The 18,236-nt window shown below is 50.1% G+C and overlaps 3 protein-coding genes across 10 annotated transcripts; 2 read left to right on the top strand and 1 right to left on the bottom strand.

Annotated features, from left to right (window-relative positions):
- Positions 1-2,620: 2,620 nt before the first annotated feature.
- Positions 2,621-7,677, bottom strand: Prdx2 (peroxiredoxin 2). Of its 2 annotated transcripts, none has more exons than XM_032887343.1 (6): positions 7,553-7,677; positions 6,964-7,068; positions 6,719-6,872; positions 5,836-5,958; positions 5,561-5,691; positions 2,621-2,938 (listed from the first exon to the last, which is right to left on the bottom strand). In XM_032887343.1, the coding sequence occupies exons 2-6, from the start codon at positions 7,064-7,066 to the stop codon at positions 2,853-2,855; spliced, it is 597 nt and encodes a 198-aa protein (XP_032743234.1). In that variant the 5' UTR covers positions 7,067-7,068; positions 7,553-7,677; the 3' UTR covers positions 2,621-2,852. The 2 variants fall into 2 exon arrangements, with proteins under 2 accessions (XP_032743234.1, XP_032743235.1); XM_032887344.1 differs by having other exon boundaries at positions 6,964-7,163; positions 7,553-7,676.
- An 82-nt stretch (positions 7,678-7,759) lies between these two features.
- Positions 7,760-17,205, top strand: Rnaseh2a (ribonuclease H2 subunit A). Of its 7 annotated transcripts, none has more exons than XM_032887334.1 (11): positions 7,760-7,777; positions 7,918-8,016; positions 9,436-9,641; positions 10,984-11,408; positions 11,599-11,670; positions 11,798-11,924; positions 12,027-12,114; positions 15,122-15,259; positions 15,364-15,451; positions 16,790-16,913; positions 17,016-17,205. In XM_032887334.1, exons 4-11 carry the CDS (start codon positions 11,282-11,284, stop codon positions 17,155-17,157), a joined length of 906 nt encoding a protein of 301 aa, XP_032743225.1. In that variant the 5' UTR covers positions 7,760-7,777; positions 7,918-8,016; positions 9,436-9,641; positions 10,984-11,281; the 3' UTR covers positions 17,158-17,205. The 7 variants fall into 7 exon arrangements, with proteins under 7 accessions (XP_032743225.1, XP_032743228.1, XP_032743232.1 ...); XM_032887337.1 differs by lacking the exon at positions 7,760-7,777 and having other exon boundaries at positions 7,784-8,016; positions 10,984-11,182; positions 11,275-11,408; XM_032887341.1 differs by lacking the exon at positions 7,760-7,777 and having other exon boundaries at positions 7,784-8,016; positions 10,984-11,130; positions 11,275-11,408.
- On the top strand, positions 7,869-9,635 carry LOC116886624 (thrombospondin type-1 domain-containing protein 8-like). Its single transcript, XM_032888131.1, has 2 exons — positions 7,869-8,016; positions 9,436-9,635. Exons 1-2 carry the CDS (start codon positions 7,869-7,871, stop codon positions 9,633-9,635), a joined length of 348 nt encoding a protein of 115 aa, XP_032744022.1.
- Positions 17,206-18,236: the final 1,031 nt, after the last annotated feature.

Consider the following 18,236-nt stretch of genomic DNA (forward strand, 5'->3'; position numbering starts at 1 on the left):
TTTCTGTGGTCTCTTTCTTCCAAGCTGGGCGGATGGAGGGAGAAGATTGGGCTGCCCCAAGCCCGGGGCAGTTTGTAGCTCTCTCTTTCGGGTATCTTAAGGTCCAGTACAAGCGCTCAAACCTCCCATCCCCTGAGTCCTGGCACCAGACGCTGCGCAGGCAGGCAGTGGCCGGGAACAAGCTATCCAGGCCCAGGACAAAACCCGGAATGTGCAAGCACGGCCCCGCCCAGCCCCGTGCGCCGGGGCTTTCCCCGCTGACGTTACGGAAGCGCTGCCCATATATGGGCCTATTCAGCTCAGTGACGCCAGCGCGGTCTCCGGGCAGATTCCGGGAATCCCCTCCCCCTTCTCTGCCCGGCAGGGCCGCGGCGCCGGGAAGGGGGCCGGGATTTTCCCGGGCAGGCGGCTTTCTGGGCGCGGAAAGCCCCAGGCCCGGGTCCAGGGCGCCCGCGGTGGGAGGGCTGTGCTCTCCGGAGCCCTGGGAGCCACCCGAGCGGCTTTTAACAGGCTGGCGCCTGAGCCCCGCCGCGCCCACGCCCCCTCCATTGGACCGACCCTGGCGGAGAGTAACTGCAGCCTCCCTGTAGTTACAGACGCCGTCAGGGCAGCTCCCGTCAGGAAGGGCGGCGCCCGCCCGCCAGTGTCCCCCTCCCGTGTGCCAGGCCAGAAGTCGGCGACTGCCAGGTCTGGTCCTGTCCGGGCAGTTGTTTGGGCAGCTAGGCGTCACCACAACTCTTGAGGTGCTGGAGGCTCAAAGTCACTGGTTGCTGGTGGGATCTGGGTGGCCGTGAAGCTGGAAGACTCCAGCGCAAGGGAAACCGTGCCACTCAGATGAAGTAGAGGAAAAATTCAGTAGTAGAGGGAATGGGCCTCAAGCCTGTCTAGGTTTGTTTCTCAAAACAAAACAAACATAACCTGACCCCAACCAAACAAAAAACTCAGACAAGTGGGACCACAGTGCAGACAGAAAGAAGGAAAGCCGATAGGGGTAGGTGACATGAGACGGTTCAGCAGGTAAAGATGCTTAGATGCTTCACCGCCACTGTTACCCAAGTTTGATTCCTGGATCCAGGAGGAAGAATCATGCACCCTCACATGCCTGCGAGCACGCACGCACACGCCCCTCCCCCCCACAACGTCTTTTAAAAGAAAAAAGAAAGAAGAGCTGGAAAGATGGTTTAGCAGATAAAGTTCCAGACCATTCAAGTGTATATGCTTCATTGAGTGAACCCACCTTAGAAAGCTCACAAACCCCTAGTTTCAGGGGATGCGATGCCCTCTTCTGGTTTCTATAGGTACTGCACTCACACCCACAAAACACCACACTTTTTCTTTTTCTTTTTTTTTAATGAAAGCAGACATGATTTAAATATGGTGGTGAGAGCTAGGAAGAGGAATATCCGTCTAAAATGGGGCAAGGGAGGTAAGGTCATCTACAGACTACTGTCAACTTTCCAATGTAGAGACCCAGAACAGGTTGGGGACAGAGGAAAGGAATGCTCAGCCACAGCTCTTGTAGCCAAAGCAAGCTCATCTGAAGAACCCCAAGAGTGTAACCTGAAATGGGATGAACCACAGAAGGGTGGGTGGCCTCGAGGGAGAACATATTAAACTCCAAGAGATAGCTAGGTGTGAGGCTCTGCGGTACAGGGCTTTCGTGTCATTTACAAGACCGACCATGGATTCCATCCCTAACACAAGGGTAAAAACCAGGGCAAGAATTCCAAGGGGGTTGAATGACACCCAGAAGGTATCAACAGTAGGACCCCAGGATAAGCTGAGGCTGAAGGAGCTACTGTGGGGACCTTTGTAACAAAACTAAATAAAAAAGACCAGATCTTGTTTGGTGAAATGAAACTCAGAAAGAAAAGCTACCCAAGTACACATACGGTCAGTGAAGCGCCCACCTCCTAGCCTGACCAGCACCAATTCTCAGCTACTCCCCTGTTGGTCTCACTCTCCTGCCCAAAGCACTGACAAAAAAATGGCCAGAGCCTAGTTCGCATACTTGAACGCACAGCGATTTTCATTTTCATTCCCATCTAATGTGAAAACCCAGTGAAGATCCCAGCTGTCAAAACCCTTTTATATAGTTAATGGCAAGATATGGGTACCATTCTACATGCAGAGCCAAAGTCCAGAAGTAAACTGCCCACCATTTTTTAAAGAAGTATTTTATGTCTATGCATGTTCTACCCATATTCATTTATGTGTACGTCTGGTGCTGGAGGGGAGGACCAGAAGAGGGTGTTGGATATGGCACTATCCTTAAGTTCCAGGAATCGAACCAGGGTCTTTTGCAGGAGCAGGAAGTACTCATTTTTTTTTTTTTCTTTTTTTTTTCGGGGCTGGGGACCGAACCCAGGACCTTGAGCTTCTTAGGTAAGCGCTCTACCACTGAGCCAAATCCCCAACCCCGGAAGTACTCTTAAAGGATTTCTGCAGTCCTAGTATTTGTTTGGTCTCACTGTGTCCCACCATGCTCAGGCCATAGAGTGAATAAGGTAAATGCCTCCACCTTGTGGTGAAAAGAAGTAATTACAGAATCAGTTGGGCGAGCCAGAGTGTAAAGATAGGGTGGGTTGGAGTTAACTACTAAACACACACCAACACGGACTTACACTGTCCCTAATACTTTATTGGTTTCCTATAGACCTGGGCCCAGCTGGGTGTGCTCAGGGCAGGGTCACTATTCACCAGATTCCGGGTGGGTAATGAGAAAGCCTCGGCCTAGCCTCCAGCCCCTTCAGAGTGTAGAGGAAGATCTAGCGTTTTCTGGGCCAGCACAGGACATCGAGGTAAGGGCGCAGGTGAGATCCGGGATTCAGGCTCACCGATGTTTACCCATCTCAGTTGTGTTTGGAGAAGTATTCCTTGCTGTCATCCACATTGGGTTTGATGGTGTCACTGCCGGGCTTCCAGCCAGCAGGACAGACTAGAAAAACACACAAGGATGAACACGTGAGGCTCAGCTCCACCACCAAGGTCAGGGACAAGGAGTTCATTTGAGAGCGCAGGCTGCACAATAAAAGGATGGGCGCTCAAAGCCAGGGTTCCAGATTGCATGTGCACAGAAGCCCCTGCTCAGACAGGTTTGAAGCAACATTTTTCTCTTTTGACATTTTGTTTCTTTACTTTTTTTTTCTTTTGAGGAAATCTTACTATGTAACCCAGGCAGGGTTGAACCCATGGTGATCCTATCTTAGCCTCCTAACAGATTGTATCACCATGCCCAGCTCCAAACACTGTAATACTAAAGTTTGCCTTTGGACCTTGTGCAACCCAGACAAGCATTCTACTCCTCCTTGTCTTTCAGCAGTTTTTGGTTTGGTTTGGTTTGGTTTTTAAAGAATGGGTCTCAGGCTGGCCTACAACTCTCTCTGTCTAGATGAGGTTAGCCTCAAACATGCATTGATTACCCCCCCTCTGCTGCCCGGATGCTGGAACTACAGGCATGTATCACCAGGCTTCTGGATTTTTATTTTATTTTATTTTTTCTTTTTCTTTTTTCTTTTTTTTTTTTGGAGCTGGGAACCGAACCCAGGGCCTTGTGCTTGCTAGGCAAGTGCTCTACCACTGAGCTAAATCCCCAACCCCTGGATTTTTATTTTAAAACAGTGTTTCATTCTGTAGCCCAAGCTGGCCTGGTGATCTCCCTGCTTCATCTCCTAAATACTAAGATCACAGGCCTGTGTCACAATGCCCAGCCCCTTCAATCCATTCTCTCCTAACCCTACTAAACTTTGCAACTATGGTCAGTTTTCCCTTCCATACGGCGAAGTGGCTGTGCTACAGGCATAGCTCGGTGAAAGAGCACTGTCTAGTATGGTTGGGGCTTTGCTTTGAGCACTAACACACACACACAGACAGACACACACACATACACAGACTTGCGCACACACGCACACAAAATTTTTAAAGAGGGGGAAACATGGCACCTTGTGCCTTTAATCTCAGCACTGGGGAGGTAAAAGCAGACAGATCTCTCTGAGTTCAAGGCCAGTTTGATGTACATAGCTAGCTGTTCCAGGCCAATGTGAATACATACTGAGACCCTTCCCTTTATTTTATTTTATTTAAAGGTTTATTTTATTCATATGAGTACATTGTAGTGTCTTCAGACACACCAGAAAAGGACATCAGATCCCTTTAAAAAAAAAAACCCTTCCCTTTAAAAAAAAAAAAAAATTTTTTTTTTGAGTTAGTTCAGGTTGAATTCACTAAAGATGACCCTGAAACCCTGATCTCTCTTCCTTAGCTTCCCAAGTGCAGGATTACAGGCATACACTAGTGTGCCCAGTTTTATGCCATCCTGCCTTTGTGAATGCCAGGCAAGCACTCCACCAGCTAAGCCAAATTCCCAGCTTGAAATCTGTGGACGAGCCTATTAACGCCCTTTTTTCTTTTCTTTTCTCTTTTTGTCTTTGCTGTTGCTGTTTTTAAAAAAAAGTCTCGGGCTGGAGAGATGACTCAGAGGTTAAGAGCACTGGCTGCTCTCCCAGAGGTCCTGAGTTCAAATCCCAGCAACCACATGGTGGCTCACACCCATCTGTAATGGGATCTGATGCCCTCTTCTGGTGTGTCTGAAGACAGCTACAGTGTACTTATATATAATAAATAAATATCTTAAGAAAAAAAAAAATGTAATTCTAAAAAAAAAAAAAAAAAAAAAAAAAAAGGGTCTCATTCTATACCTTAGCCTAGCCTCAATCCTGTCCCAGCCTTCCTCCTGCCTCGGTCTTCCAAGTGTTGGGATGTCAGGCAAACCTAGCATTCCTAGTTCAAATACCTTCTACAGTCATCTACAGCTCCCAAATCTTCCCTCTTGGCATCCTTGCCCCATCCTAGACACTCCCTACAGGCAAGAACTGAATTTGAATATGGCATGTTATTTTTTAAATGTTATATGTTTTGCATATATATATTCATTCTATCTATGTATGTATGTTTTGGTTTTTTTTTTTTTTTTGGTTCTTTTTTTTCCGGAGCTGGGGACCGAACCCAGGGCCTTGCGCTTCCTAGGCAAGCGCTCTACCACTGAGCTAAATCCCCAACCCCGTATGTTTTGTTTTTGAAGGTGTGTGTCACCATGCCATATCCTATCCATTCTACCACCTCTACAATCAGGACATAAGAACCTGTCTTTTATTATTATTCTTTTATTTTATGTGTCTGTGTACCCGAGGAGCTGGTGAGCATCAGTGTGGGTGCTGGGACTAGAACCTGCTTTTCTGCAAGAACAAGTGCCCTTAACCACTGAGCCAACTCAACTCTCCAGCCCATCCATCCCGTTTATGTGTTTACCTGTGTACCATGTGCATGCCTGGTGCAGAAGGAGGTCAGAGGGGAGCATCCGATCCGCCCCCCAGACTAGAATTATGGATGTTATGAGCCATCACAGAGATGCTAAGAACCCAAGCCATGTCCTCTGAAAGAGCAGCCAGTGCTTTTACCTGCTTATTCAGCTCTCGCTGGGATGGGGCTTTAATCTCTCGCCCACAAAGATGCCGGGCAGAGAGCTGTGGCGGTCTCTGTCTATTTGTGAACGTTCACTCACCTTCCCCATGCTCATCTGTATACTGAAAGGCCTGGACAAGGCGGAGAGCCTCATCTACAGAGCGTCCCACAGGTAGGTCGTTGACTGTGATCTGGCGAAGGACACCCTTGGCATCGATGATAAAGAGGCCCCTAAAGACAAGAGGGTCCACAGTGAGGAGCTGGGAGACCGCCTACTGCCAGGGCCAGGGAAGGGAACATCCACACCCCACCAGACACAGTGGTCCCTTTAGCCTTGAATTGCGGGCACCTGGAGCCAAGCTGTCCCTGCTGTACCTGTAAGCGATGCCCTCATCATTTTTCAACACGCCGTAATTCTGGGACAAGCTTTTAGTCACATCAGCAAGCAGAGGGATATTCAGTGGGCCCAAGCCTCCCTCCTTCCGTGGGGTATTGATCCTGAGGGTGAGAGAAACAGTTAGGACCTTAGGATGCCGAGTATAGTAGTTGTAGAATTCTCTCCCATGGCCTCCAGAGTGATAAGGGCTGGAGTAGGAGGACTGGAGACAAGAGATAAAGGACTTAAAGCAAGGCTGGGCTGTTCCACCCACCCCACCCTGTGGGATGGCAGCGCAGCTGGGGGGAGAATGGCCCCAGATAAAGCATCATCTTCAAATGGCTTCACTTGGGCCTGTGGGCCCGAGTAACTTGCAGTAGAGAACCCATATTAAAGTTATTACAGTTATTAGCCAGCTCAATGGCAGGGCACAGGGCATTTGCCTTGCAGGAGTGAGACCTGGAATTGATTCCTAGTTCTTTTAAAAAGTGTGTGTGTGTGTGTGTGTGTGTGTGTGTGTGTGTGTGTGTGTGTGTGTGTGTGTGTGTGTGTGTGCGCGCGCGCATGCGCATAGACTGTTCCCACCATCATCTCGCTCTGGTATGGAGCACAGCGGATCACTATGGAGAATAGCGAAATACAGCAAGGCAGCCTGTCTCCAGAGAACCGAGACTGCGTCTGCAGGTACCTTCCAATAAGGTGCCAAATGCTAATTACTGTCATCATCTTATGGGCTTGGGTGTCATTGTTTCCATTCTTCATAAGATGAAGAACGGGAAGACACAGTCTGTCCCTAGAGTTTGGGCCTTCCTTCATCCTCTCCGCACCTCCCACCCCATCACCTACTTCGGCCCCTGCAGCCCTCCTCCCGAAGCCCCGTACCAGGCCAGGTGGATGAACTGAGAGTCCACAGACACTCCCAGCACCTCGCAGCCTAGCTTTCGGAAGTCCTCAGCGTGGTCGCTAAAAGCGATGATCTCCGTGGGGCAAACAAAAGTGAAGTCCAGTGGGTAGAAAAAGAGGACCACGTACTTCCCTAGGGAAGAGGAGAGCGGAAGAGAAGTTAGTGCTAGCTTCTTTCAAATGTAGATCCTGTCCCCTCCCGTTCCCGCTCCGAGCAGCTTCACCTCTGTAGTCTGAAAGCTTGATTTCCTTAAAGGCACCATCCACCACGGCGGTGGCGGTGAAGTCAGGGGCAGGCTTTCCGATGTGCGCGTTGCCGGAGGCCATGACTGAAATCAGAGACCCATGCAAGCTTGGTCTTTATTGCTTCAGAAGACCCTTTGTCTTGCCTTCCCAAGGTCACTTTTGGTGCTAAGCCTAGACACTAAATCCAAGAGAGGTGGGAGAAGCAGCACTCATATTCACCCTCCCAGTACAAGGACAGCAAGGCCTCTGAATACCCTCCCCCCTAAACAGGGCACGAGTGATGGGGTCACGGTTGCTACCCGAATTATGGAGTCAGACCGAGTGCGGGGAAAGGGGGACCTGAGCCCTTAGTTCCAGAATGGGATAGCTAAGCCAAGAGCGAAGGGCTGTGAGCTCGATGACCCAGCCTGCAAGCCAGGGCTCCGGCCTTGGTTTCCGCCCCCCGCAAGGACAAAAGCGGCCACCATTCAGCATAGAAAACAAAGACCTCCATCATGGAGGTGGTGATGAGGCCAGCATCACATCAGTGGGGCTCCTCCCATTCATGTGCACTCTAGGTTTCCATACCTGCGTGGGCAAGAGCCGGACACGCGGACGACCAGACACGAGCAGAGACAGGAAAGAGATCTCAGAACCGAGAGAGCCCTAGGCCCGGGAGCCTTTTATGCGTGGCCCAAACCACACCAGGCAGGGCGCGGGGAGGTGGGCGGGACAGTACCGCGGTCGCATCCATTGCGCCTGCAGAGGGGGAGGCGCGGCCCGGTCCATAAGCTTGCCCAAGGGTTGGATGGGGTGTGTCCTTAGGGACGCCGGGATTGTCTGTGCTGTAGGTTCCGCGCGGGCCTTGGCCACGGGGCGCGCTGGAGTCGGTTGGAGTCCGGGCATGGCCCGGAGCCACCTGGCTCCATTGCTGACCCCTCTAATGTTGATAGGTCTGGTGTCCCCTACTCAGATCAACCCAGACTACCAGTACTTTGGCCAGCAGGGTGAAGGTGACACCTGGGAGCTGCTGAGGCTGCAGCGACAAAAGGGTAAACTAGCAGGCGGGCGGGATTGACGGTATGGGAAGGTGTCCCCCGAACCCCCGAAGGCCTCACTTGGCCTGGGCCCTACAAACAGACCCTCTGTGGCTGACTTCAAATCTCTGCTCAGCTCAGCACAGGCTGTGTCCCAAAGGACTGGGCACTTTTCTCTGAGCGCGTTGGTTTCTCATCTGTGAGGTTTTTTTTTTATTCCGTTCCGTTTCATTTTACTGAAAATTTACTGCCGTGCTCCAACCGCACTACCTTTTGTTCTCAACGTCTTACCCTGCGGCTTCCTTGGTCATCTGATAATTGTATTAAACACAGCCTGCCTTATAAACATAGTGCTAGAAGGGTGGAGACGGAGACAGAAACCTGCCAGTCAACTTGGGAAGGTGCGGTGGAGGTGGTAGTAACCAATATAGCCGGAAATTCGAGCAGAGTTAAAATCGCAAGGATTGGGAGACAGTGTCCCAGGAAAAGGGAACAGCAAGTGCAAAGCCCAGAAGGCCTAAGGGAAGAATGGGGGAGGGCGGGGGGGGGTGTTGTGATTTGGTAAAGATCTACTGAGGAAGGGTGTGAGGCACAACAAGCCTTTGCAAGTTCATGCTACATGAGGAAGTATTAATGAAGAATTCTGATGAAGGGTTAGAGTTGCACTCGGCACTCAACTGGTTGAGCACTGGCCCAGCATGCACGAAGCCCTGATCCTTCCCCGACGCTGCAAAATCCTCTGTAGCAAGCAGTACACACCTGCAATCCTAGCATTTAGGAGGAGTGGGGGGGACCTGAGTCTTTAGCTACCCAAGGAGTTGGAGGCCAGCTTGGGGTACAAAAGACTTGGTTTTGTTTTTTTGTTTCTGTTTTTGTCTTTTTAAAGGAAGGAAAGGAAAGGGTTTTGAAAAGCTGTAGGTCAGTGGTTCTTTAGCACTACCAAAGAAAAAGAAAAAGAAAGAAAGAAAGAAAGCCGTAGCTTCTCCCGAGCTTAAAAATTACTTTGTTGCTACAAGTTAGCTCGGCAGCATCAGGGGATTTAAGCGCACTCATTACATTAATTATATCATTCAACTTAACACCCGTCAGCCCTGTAAGTCAGGTGGCACTGGGCCTGCTGGGTAGGCCCATGATTAAGTCCCTGAAGACAAGAGTCAACTTTGGATGTCAGGTATGAAGGACAGGGAGTTCATGCTCCCAACTGAGCTGGCTGGCAGGGATTAGAGGTGTCAGTCAGTTTGCAGCGGTGGGCGGCTCACTTGTGTCGGTTTGAAAGGGTGGTTTGCTCTTCTTAAATCGCTGCACAGAGGCAGCAAAGTCTTTAAAATACCGGTTGTGATTATTAGGTTCCCTATCTTTGTCCCTCCCTGGATAAGTCCTTTGTATAGGGATTCATCCCCCAATTGGGTTTTCATGTCCACCCTTCGTCTCCAGTAGTGGAAGACTCAGTCCTAGGCCCGTGGGGAAAGTGGCGTTGTTTCTGCAGTCTGGGCAAACAGGAACGCAGCCGTCAGGTGTTGGGCCCAGCACCAGTCCCTGTGTTCATGGACCGAGAGGACCTGGTACAGTTGAGGCCGTGCCGGCAGCAGGACTGCTCAGCTTGCAACCCGATGGACTGCAACTGGAGGCCCTGAGCAGAGGTGAGCAATCAAGGAGGCACAGAAAAGCCAGTCAGGACTGGCTGGCAGATCCAGGAGTAGGTAGGGACATAAGTGTGGTGTCCCTTCCCTTGGGAGGCAGAGACAGGCAGATCTCTGGGTTTGTGGGCAGCCTCGTCTACAGAGTGAGTTCCCAGACAGCCAGGGCTACACAGAAAAACCCTGTCTCCCAAACCAAAACCAAAACCAACCAACCAACCAAAAAAAAAAAAAAAAAAAAAAAAGCTGAGGTGGTAGCTAGTTGAGCTAAATACTGGGGAAGCCCGAAGCTTCAGGAGCAGGCACCTGACTTCAGACACAGCAGACGCAGGAGTTTTTCTGATAGCCAGGGGAGAAAGCAGGGAGGGCTGGTGGCCTGTGACTTAGGCACTCCTGAGGCAGAGGCAAGAGAATCAAGAGTTCAAGATCAACCCAGGCTATCTAGCAAGGTCAAGGTAGTTTAATGCTACAGGAGACCATGTCTTCAAAACAAACAAACAAACAAGCCCCCCCCCAAAAAAACCAAAAACCAAAAAACAAAAGAAAGGGTTGAAGCTAGCAGCACAGAAGAGGTACATGATAGAGGAGTGAGAGGAGTGAGACTCAGAGAACAAACAGTGACTTTGATAACAGATCCCACACAAATGGACACAATGTCCAAGAAGACAACAGAGTGTGATGGGAGTGGCTGAGGAGATGGGAGCTTCCCTCAGAGAAGGGATGGCAGGAGAAGAGTGGAGGGACGGCGGAAGGGAGGGGAGAAGCCCACACGATGGGTACAGACCCCAAACAGGAAGCTGCTGTGGCCTGGCATCTCCAACAGTGGAGGCAGCAGTGCCCTTGACAGCCCTTAACGGAGGGGTTTTGGGAACTGTGAGTCAGAGGCCTCAGCCTTGTGGAATCTGGGTCACTGGCACGGTACTAGGAGCGGAGGAGGTATGCAGTGTGGTGGCACTGGGGAGGGAAGGTGGATGTCTCTGAGTTCAAGGCCAATTTGTATAGCAAGTTCTGGGTCAGCTAGAGAGACACAGTGAGACTCTTGGGGGGAAAAAGTGGAGGGACAGAGACAGATGGCCAGTACAAAGGTGAATGACAGGTAGTAAGAGACCAGGAGTCAGTGAGACCGGTGCTCCGCCTGTACAATGATATTTGATCTTGCAAACCTCCAAAAAATTCAGCTGAGTGTTGGCTGGGAATTCCAGCATCAGGGAGGTGGAGGCAAGAGAATTATGAATAGAAGGTCATCCTAGGCTACATAGTGACTTCAAGGGAGGCCAGTCTGAACTTTATTGGAAGTTTTGAAAGAAATCAAACAATCTACATCTTAATTTCCTCTTTATACCAGTCACTGAGGGCCAGGCTCCAGCAGCAACGGGGCGGAGCTTACAAAGTGACCCTGCCCTCCCTCGATTACAAACCACACCCTTAGTGATAGTCCTGGAAGACTACAATTCCCAGGAGAGAGCACGACAGCGGCGACAGCAGCGCGTGCGTAAGCGTCCACGCCAGAGAGCACGTAGGGGGCGAGTCCTGCGAGCCGATTGGTCAGCATCAAGAGCCGCTGCTGTATTCGCGGAAAACGCGCGCTGGGATCTGCGCCTGCAGTACTGTTTTCTACGGTTGTTGGCTGTCGCAGAGGCGGCATGGATCTCAGCGAACTGGAGAGGGACAATACAGGCCGTTGTCGCCTGAGTTCTCCTGTACCTGCTGTGTGCCTCAAGGAGCCGTGCGTCCTGGGCGTGGATGAAGCGGGCCGGGGTCCTGTGCTTGGTGCGTCCCCAGGGTCGGGGGATGAGAGGCGCGTGGATGAAAGGGGTGCAGTTTTCAGGGGAACGGGAGTGGGGAATCATGCACGGCCTTGGGATCCAGAAGCGATAGTGGGATGGCCTTGGGCCCTGGTGATGATAGAACTCACTAGTGGGGATCCTGCTCTGAGAAATCTGACTTCCCTCCTCCCAAGGTCCCATGGTCTACGCCATCAGTTACTGCCCCCTGTCCCGCCTGGCAGATCTGGAGGCCCTGAAAGTGGCAGGTAAGCCTGCGCTAAATGCCTGCACACTGGGTTCCTGGGTATGTGCAGAAGGGCAGGTGAGTTACAGAAAGGAAAGCAAGAAGGGAAAAAAACCACCTGCTCCCCTTTTCTTCCATTTTCTTCTCAGACTCAAAGACCTTGACAGAGAACGAGCGGGAGAGGCTCTTTGCGAAAATGGAAGAGGACGGAGACTTTGTGGGTTGGGCTTTGGACATCCTGTCTCCAAACCTGATCTCTACCAGCATGCTTGGGCGGTGAGGGGCCCCTTCATGAGTAGGGGAAGAGCCACCAGCACGGGCTGGCTGCGTCCTGCAGCAGTTGCGATGGTGTGGACTAAGCTGTGTCCCTTACCACAGGGTCAAGTACAACCTCAACTCTATGTCTCACGACACAGCCGCGGGGCTGATACAGCATGCGATGGATCAGAATGTGAAAGTCACCCAGGTGAGCTGCTGGGTTACAGCCCTTTGGTCACCTTGTGGTAAAAGGGGCTTTAAAAGGTTGACGCTAGGGAAGTTTTAAGTTGGTAGATTGTTTGCCTAGCGTGCTGGCTTCCATCCCAGCATTGCATAAAGCCAGAGTAGCAGCACTCAGGAAATAGAGGCAGGAGCCCTAAAACATAAAGAGAGAGTTGAATGTCAGCCCAGACTACCTTCAACCTGAACCCTGTTTAAAAAAAGAAAATCGGGGTTGGGGATTTAGCTCAGTGGTAGAGCGCTTGCCTAGGAAGCGAAAGGCCCTGGTTCGGTCCCCAGCTCCGAAAAAAAGAACCAAAAAAAAAAAGAAAAAAAAGAAAATCACCCGAGGCTAGACATAGTGGAGGGGGAGATAGTGACTTCCAGGCTTATGTGGTCACCCTCCATGGCTCAGTTGGTAAGTGCCCATTGCAGAAGCATGACCACGTGACCGTGAAGGCACGGTGGCACACTTCTGATCCTAGCACCCAGCGGGTAGAGGCAGGCAGATGTCTGAGTTCCAGGATATCCCTCCATACCTACAACGAGACCCTGTCTGAAACGAGTGCAAGGACCTGAGACTGGATCCACGGCATCCAAATGTAAAGCTGGGCATAGGAACGCAAACCTGTCACCCAGTGCTGGGGACAAGGGGACAGGGAGATCTGGAGTCTTGATGGCTAACCAATCTAACCAAAGTGTTGGGGGCTAAGTTTAGTGAGAGACCTTGTCTTTTTTTAAAAAAGGGGGGGGGAGGAGCTAGAGAGATGAGCTTTGGTTTGTTTTTTTAAAAGGTAACTGTCTTCAGACACCAGCAGAGGGCATCAGATCCCCTTACAGATGGTTGTGAGCCACCATGTGGTTGCTGGGATTTAAACTCAGGACCTCTGGAAGAGCAGCCAGTGCTCTTAACCACTGAGCCATCTCTCCAGCCTGCAGTTTTTATTTTGATTGCCTACTTTTATTTCTGCCCCGAATGTCTACCCCAATCTCCCTGTCCTAGTCTCCAGTGGTCCAGAGTGATTCCACAGGTCCCCTTCATACTGGCTTCTGTCCTGTATGAGGGCGCAGCCCCCAACAGGGAGTCTGTGCCGTGTCCTTTTCTCGATGGTCCCACCTGTTAACCCCCCACTTTGTTCTACTCTGCACAGAACAGAAAGTCCCTGTGAAATGTATGTAATTTTTTTTTAAAGTTAATGAGCTTAAAAAACAGTGTATGTATATGACTGTCAGGCCTGTGTCCATGTATGCATCACATCTGTGCCTGGTGCCCGTGGTGGTCAGAAGGCACGAGATCTCCTGGTGTTGGGGTTGTAAATGATTGTGAGGCACCATGTGGGTGCTGACACTGAGCCATCTCCCCAGCCCCTTGGGTTTGTTTTTGAGGGCTGTTACATAACTCAGCCTATCCTCCAATTCCATATCCCTTGAATTCTTGATCTGTGACTCCGTCTTCCAAGTGCTAGGAGAACAGGCCTGTGCCACCAAAGCTAGGAGTGTGGTCCTGGAGATGGGACCCGGGCTGTGGGCGTGCTAGGCAAACACGACCTACAGAGCCGGATTTAAGGGTTCTAGTGCAGGGGGTTTGCTGCCCTGTCCTCAGCCCCCAGCATAACAGTGAGCATTCAGTGTTCAAAGGCTGTCGCGTGATTAGACAAAGCCTATCTTGTTTCTCAACCCGTGTGTCACTTGTGTCCTCTTTGAGGATTGTATATTAGATTTCCTGCATATCAGATATTTACATTCCGATTCATAATATTCCCAAATTTCAGTTATGAAGCAGCAATGAAATAATTTTATGGTTGGGATCACCACAGCATGAAGAACTGTATTAAAGGGTCGAAGCGTTAGGAAGGCCAAGAAGCGCTGTTTTGGGCAGTGCTGTGGATGGAACATGGAGAATGTTTGCATATTAAGAGGTGCTCTCCCATCGAGCTGTATTTAACCCTGTTAGGATAAGTTGTTCGGTTTTAATTGCGGGGCTCGAGAGATGCCTTAAGAGTTAAGAGCACTGGGGTTGGGGATTTAGCTCAGTGGTAGAGCGCTTGCCTAGCAAGTGCAAGGCCCTGAGTTTGGTCCCCAACTCGAAAAAAAAAAAAAAAAAAAAAAAAAAAAAAAGAGTTAAGAGCACTTGTTGCTCTTATAGGAAATATGCATTCAATTTTTTTTTTTTTTCCGGAGCTGGGGACTGAACCCAGGGCCTTGTGCTTGCTAGGCAAGCGCTCTATCGCTGAGCTAAATCCCCAACCTCTAATTCTTAGCACCTACAAGGCACCTCAAAATGTAACTCCAAACTCCAGGTCCAATGGATCTGACACCCTCTTCTGGCCTCTGCAGGCACACAAGTGGTACACAGACATGCATATAGACAAAACACCCACATACACATGTTTTTTAAAAAAGTGTATATGCCACGTATGAAGGAACCTCGAGGCTGTCTGAGTTGAGGGCCAGCCAGGGCTACAGAGTGAGACCCGGTCTCAAAAACAAATGCCCCAAGACATCTCTTTTGTTTATGGTCTGTGCCTGAGTGCTGACCTACACATGCATGGCACACATGGGAAGCTGGTAACTGCAGGATCAGTCTTCCTCTTGTAACCCATAGGGACTGAGGATTTCAGATCCCAAAGCACCTGTCCCTCCTAAGCTATCTTCCCTGGCTGCAAACATTTTATAGTAAATAAAAATAATCCAGGGGGCTGGAGAGATGGCTCGGTAGTTAAACAGCACTGTTTGCTCCTCACAGGATCCAGGTTCAAATTCCAGTACCTGAATGGGAGGTTACAACTGTCTGTAACTCCACTTGTTTATACCACCAGGCACAGACACACGTGCAGGCAGATAGCAACATTGGTCTGGTATCTTAGGGGCAGGATTTGTGTGGCATGTGTAAGGGCCTGGGGGTCCTCGGTACAGTAGGAGACTGGATGTTTTACAGTAGTTCGCCTGCTATTGAATGACTACATTTCTTTCCCATGTTCCTGTCCCTGTGACAGGTGTTTGTGGACACTGTAGGAATGCCAGAGACATACCAGGCTCGACTACAGCAGCGATTTCCAGGGATCGAGGTGACAGTCAAGGCCAAAGCTGACTCCCTGTTCCCTGTGGTCAGTGCTGCCAGCATCATTGCCAAGGTTAGCATCCTGTTGACCAGGGCCCACTCCCAGCATCTCCCTTGTGTAGGGACAAGGGAGATTCCCGTGAGGATGGAGATGCTAAGCTACTGTCTTGCCTGCAGGTGGCCCGAGACCAGGCTGTGAAGAACTGGCAATTTGTGGAGAGTTTACAGGGTCTGGACTCTGATTATGGCTCAGGCTATCCCAATGGTGAGCTGAGGCCCTCTTGGGAATGAATTATCCTCCCTTTTCTCCTTTACCCCCTGTGTCTTTCTCCCTTTACCCCCTGTAACATAAACTTGCCTTTAAGTTTCTGTAAAGCCCATGACTTTCTTTAATCCCAGGACTTGTGGGGCAGAGGCAGGTGGGGATCTCTATGAATTCAAGGCCAGCCTGGTCTACAAAGGGAGTACAGGACAGCCAGGGCTATTACACAGAGAAAGCCTGTCTTGAAATTAGTCCTCCCAACCACCCACCAAATTCCATGGAGCTCAGGCTGGCCTCTGGCTTTATTGTTCTCTTTAATTTTTTTTTTTCTTTTTCCCAAGACCGGGTTTCTCTTTGCAGCCCTCACTGCCCTGATCTCACTCAGTAGAGCAGGCTGGCATTGAACTCGGAGATCTGCCTGCTTCTACACTGCCAGTGCTGAGATTAATGGCATGTACCACCACCACCCAGCCTTTTCTTTAATGTTTAAAAAAACTTTTAGCTGGAGAGATGGCTCAGCGGTTAAGAGCACTGACTGCTCTTCCAGAGGTCCTGAGTTCAATTCCTAGCAACCACATGGTGGCTCACAAACATCTGTAATGGGATCCGATGCCCTCTTCTGCTGTGTCTGAAGACAGCGACAGTGTACTCACATACATTAAATAAATATTTAAAAAAAAAGAAACTTTTATAATACTCAGGAGGCAGAGGCAGGAGGATCTCTGTGAATTTGAGGCCATCCTGGTTTACATAGTGTTCTCCACAATAGCTAGGGCTACATAGAAAGACCGTCTTGAAAAACAAAACAAAATTCTATTTTCTGCGTATAGGTATTTTGCCAGCATGTATGCCTGGGCACCATGTGCACATCTGGTACCTGCAGAGAACATGGTGCATATATGTAAAATCCAAAAAGCATTTTCTCTTCTTTTTAAGATTTATTTATTGTGTATACAGCGTTCTTCCTGCATGTGTGCCTGCACTCCAGAAGAGGTCATCAGATCCATTACAGATGGTTGTGAGCCACCATGTAGTTGCTGGGAATTGAACTCAGGACCTCTGGTAGAGCAGCAAGCACTGGTGGGTCACAGAGTGGGGGATGGTGGGGAGCCATACTTAGCCTGGGCAATTAGACACTTAAACAATGGCAGGTGCCTTGGTACTCAAGAAGCCAAAGACACAGAACTTTAATCCCAGCTCCGGAGGCAGAGGCAGGTGGATGGCTAGCCTGGTCTACATAGTGAAACTCCATCTCAACAAGAGAAAGGCAAAGCAGCTAAGGATGAACATGGCCTGTCACCTACCACGCTGATGCTGTCACCATTACCTCTGTCTCCCTAGATCCCAAGACCAAAGCCTGGCTGAGGAAACATGTGGACCCTGTGTTTGGCTTCCCCCAGTTTGTACGGTTCAGTTGGAGCACAGCCCAGGCCATCCTGGAAAAGGAGGCAGAAGGTGTCACCTGGTTCGTGTCCTTAGAGTGCTGAGGGAACAGACCAGGGGAAGGGAGGCCATGCATTCACTCAGCCCAATGGGAAGTGGCCAGTGTCATTCCTCTCCCCCACAGGGAAGACTCAGCAGCTGAGGAGGATCCCGAGGGACCCGGAAGAATCACCTCCTACTTCAGCCAGGGCCCGCAGGCCTGCCGCCCTCAGGTCTCCCACAGATACTTCCAGGAGCGAGGCCTGGAGACAGCCACCAGCCTCTAGGAGCCAATGTACCTCCCCTTCTAACTCACAATAAAAGCTGTTCAAGAAGTGGACGGAGTGCTTTGTGGCTAAGCTCTGACAGCGGTGCCTGTGGCTAGCAGCTGATTCATCAAACAAAACAGGAATTTCTAGATTGGTGAAGTTTGCTTATTTTTTAAAGAATTATTTTATGTGGGTTGGGGATTTAGCTCAGTGGTAGAGCTAACAAGCGCAAGGCCCTGGGTTCAGTCCCCAGCTCCGGGGAAAAAAAAAAAAAAGAAAAGGAAAAGAATTATTTTATGTGAGTGAGCACACTGTAGCTGTCCTCAGACACATCAGAAGAGGGCATCGGATCCCATTACAGGTGGTTGTGAGCCACCTCGTGGTATCACTGTAGCACTATGCTGGAGCTCACTCTGTAGACCAGGTTGGTCTTGAGCTCATACTGACTCTCCTACCTCTGCCTCCCAAGTGCTGAGATTCGAGCACTTGATTTTAGAATCATTTCTGTGTTTGTGTGTATGTCTTTGAAGCCCGTAGGCTTCAGATTCTCCTGGAGCTGAACTTAGAGACAATTACGGCCTACTCGGTGCTAGGATCTGAACTCACTTTATGCTCTTAACCACTGAGCCATCTCTCCAGCCCCACTATATGCTCTTAACCATTGGATTTCTCCGGCCCACATATTTTTCTTCTGTGCTTCCTCTTTGTTTTGTTTTGTTTTGTTTTGAGACAAGTTTCTAAGAAGTCTTGGCTGTCTTGGAATTTGCCACATAGACCAGATGGGCCTTGAACACACAGCTATCCCTCTGCCTCTGCAGAGTTGGAATTAAGGAATTGTTATGTCTGTGCACCACATCCCTGCAGTACTTAAAGACGCCAGAAGAGGGCACCAGATCCCCTGCGATTGGCGTTGGAGGTGGTGGTAAGCCACCTTGTGAGCTTGGGAATCCCGTCCTCTGCGAGAACATTCTTTATTGCTATCAACCATGAAGCCATCTTTCCAGTCCTCTTCCTATTCTTGCTCTGTGTGTGTGTGTGTGTGTGTGTGTGTGTGTGTGTGTGTGTGTGTGTGTGTGTGTGTGTGTGTGTGCGCGTGT

The sequence above is a fragment of the Rattus rattus genome, chromosome 17 (genome assembly GCF_011064425.1).
Source record: "Rattus rattus isolate New Zealand chromosome 17, Rrattus_CSIRO_v1, whole genome shotgun sequence".
In the NCBI taxonomy this organism is placed as follows: Eukaryota; Metazoa; Chordata; class Mammalia; order Rodentia; family Muridae; genus Rattus; species Rattus rattus.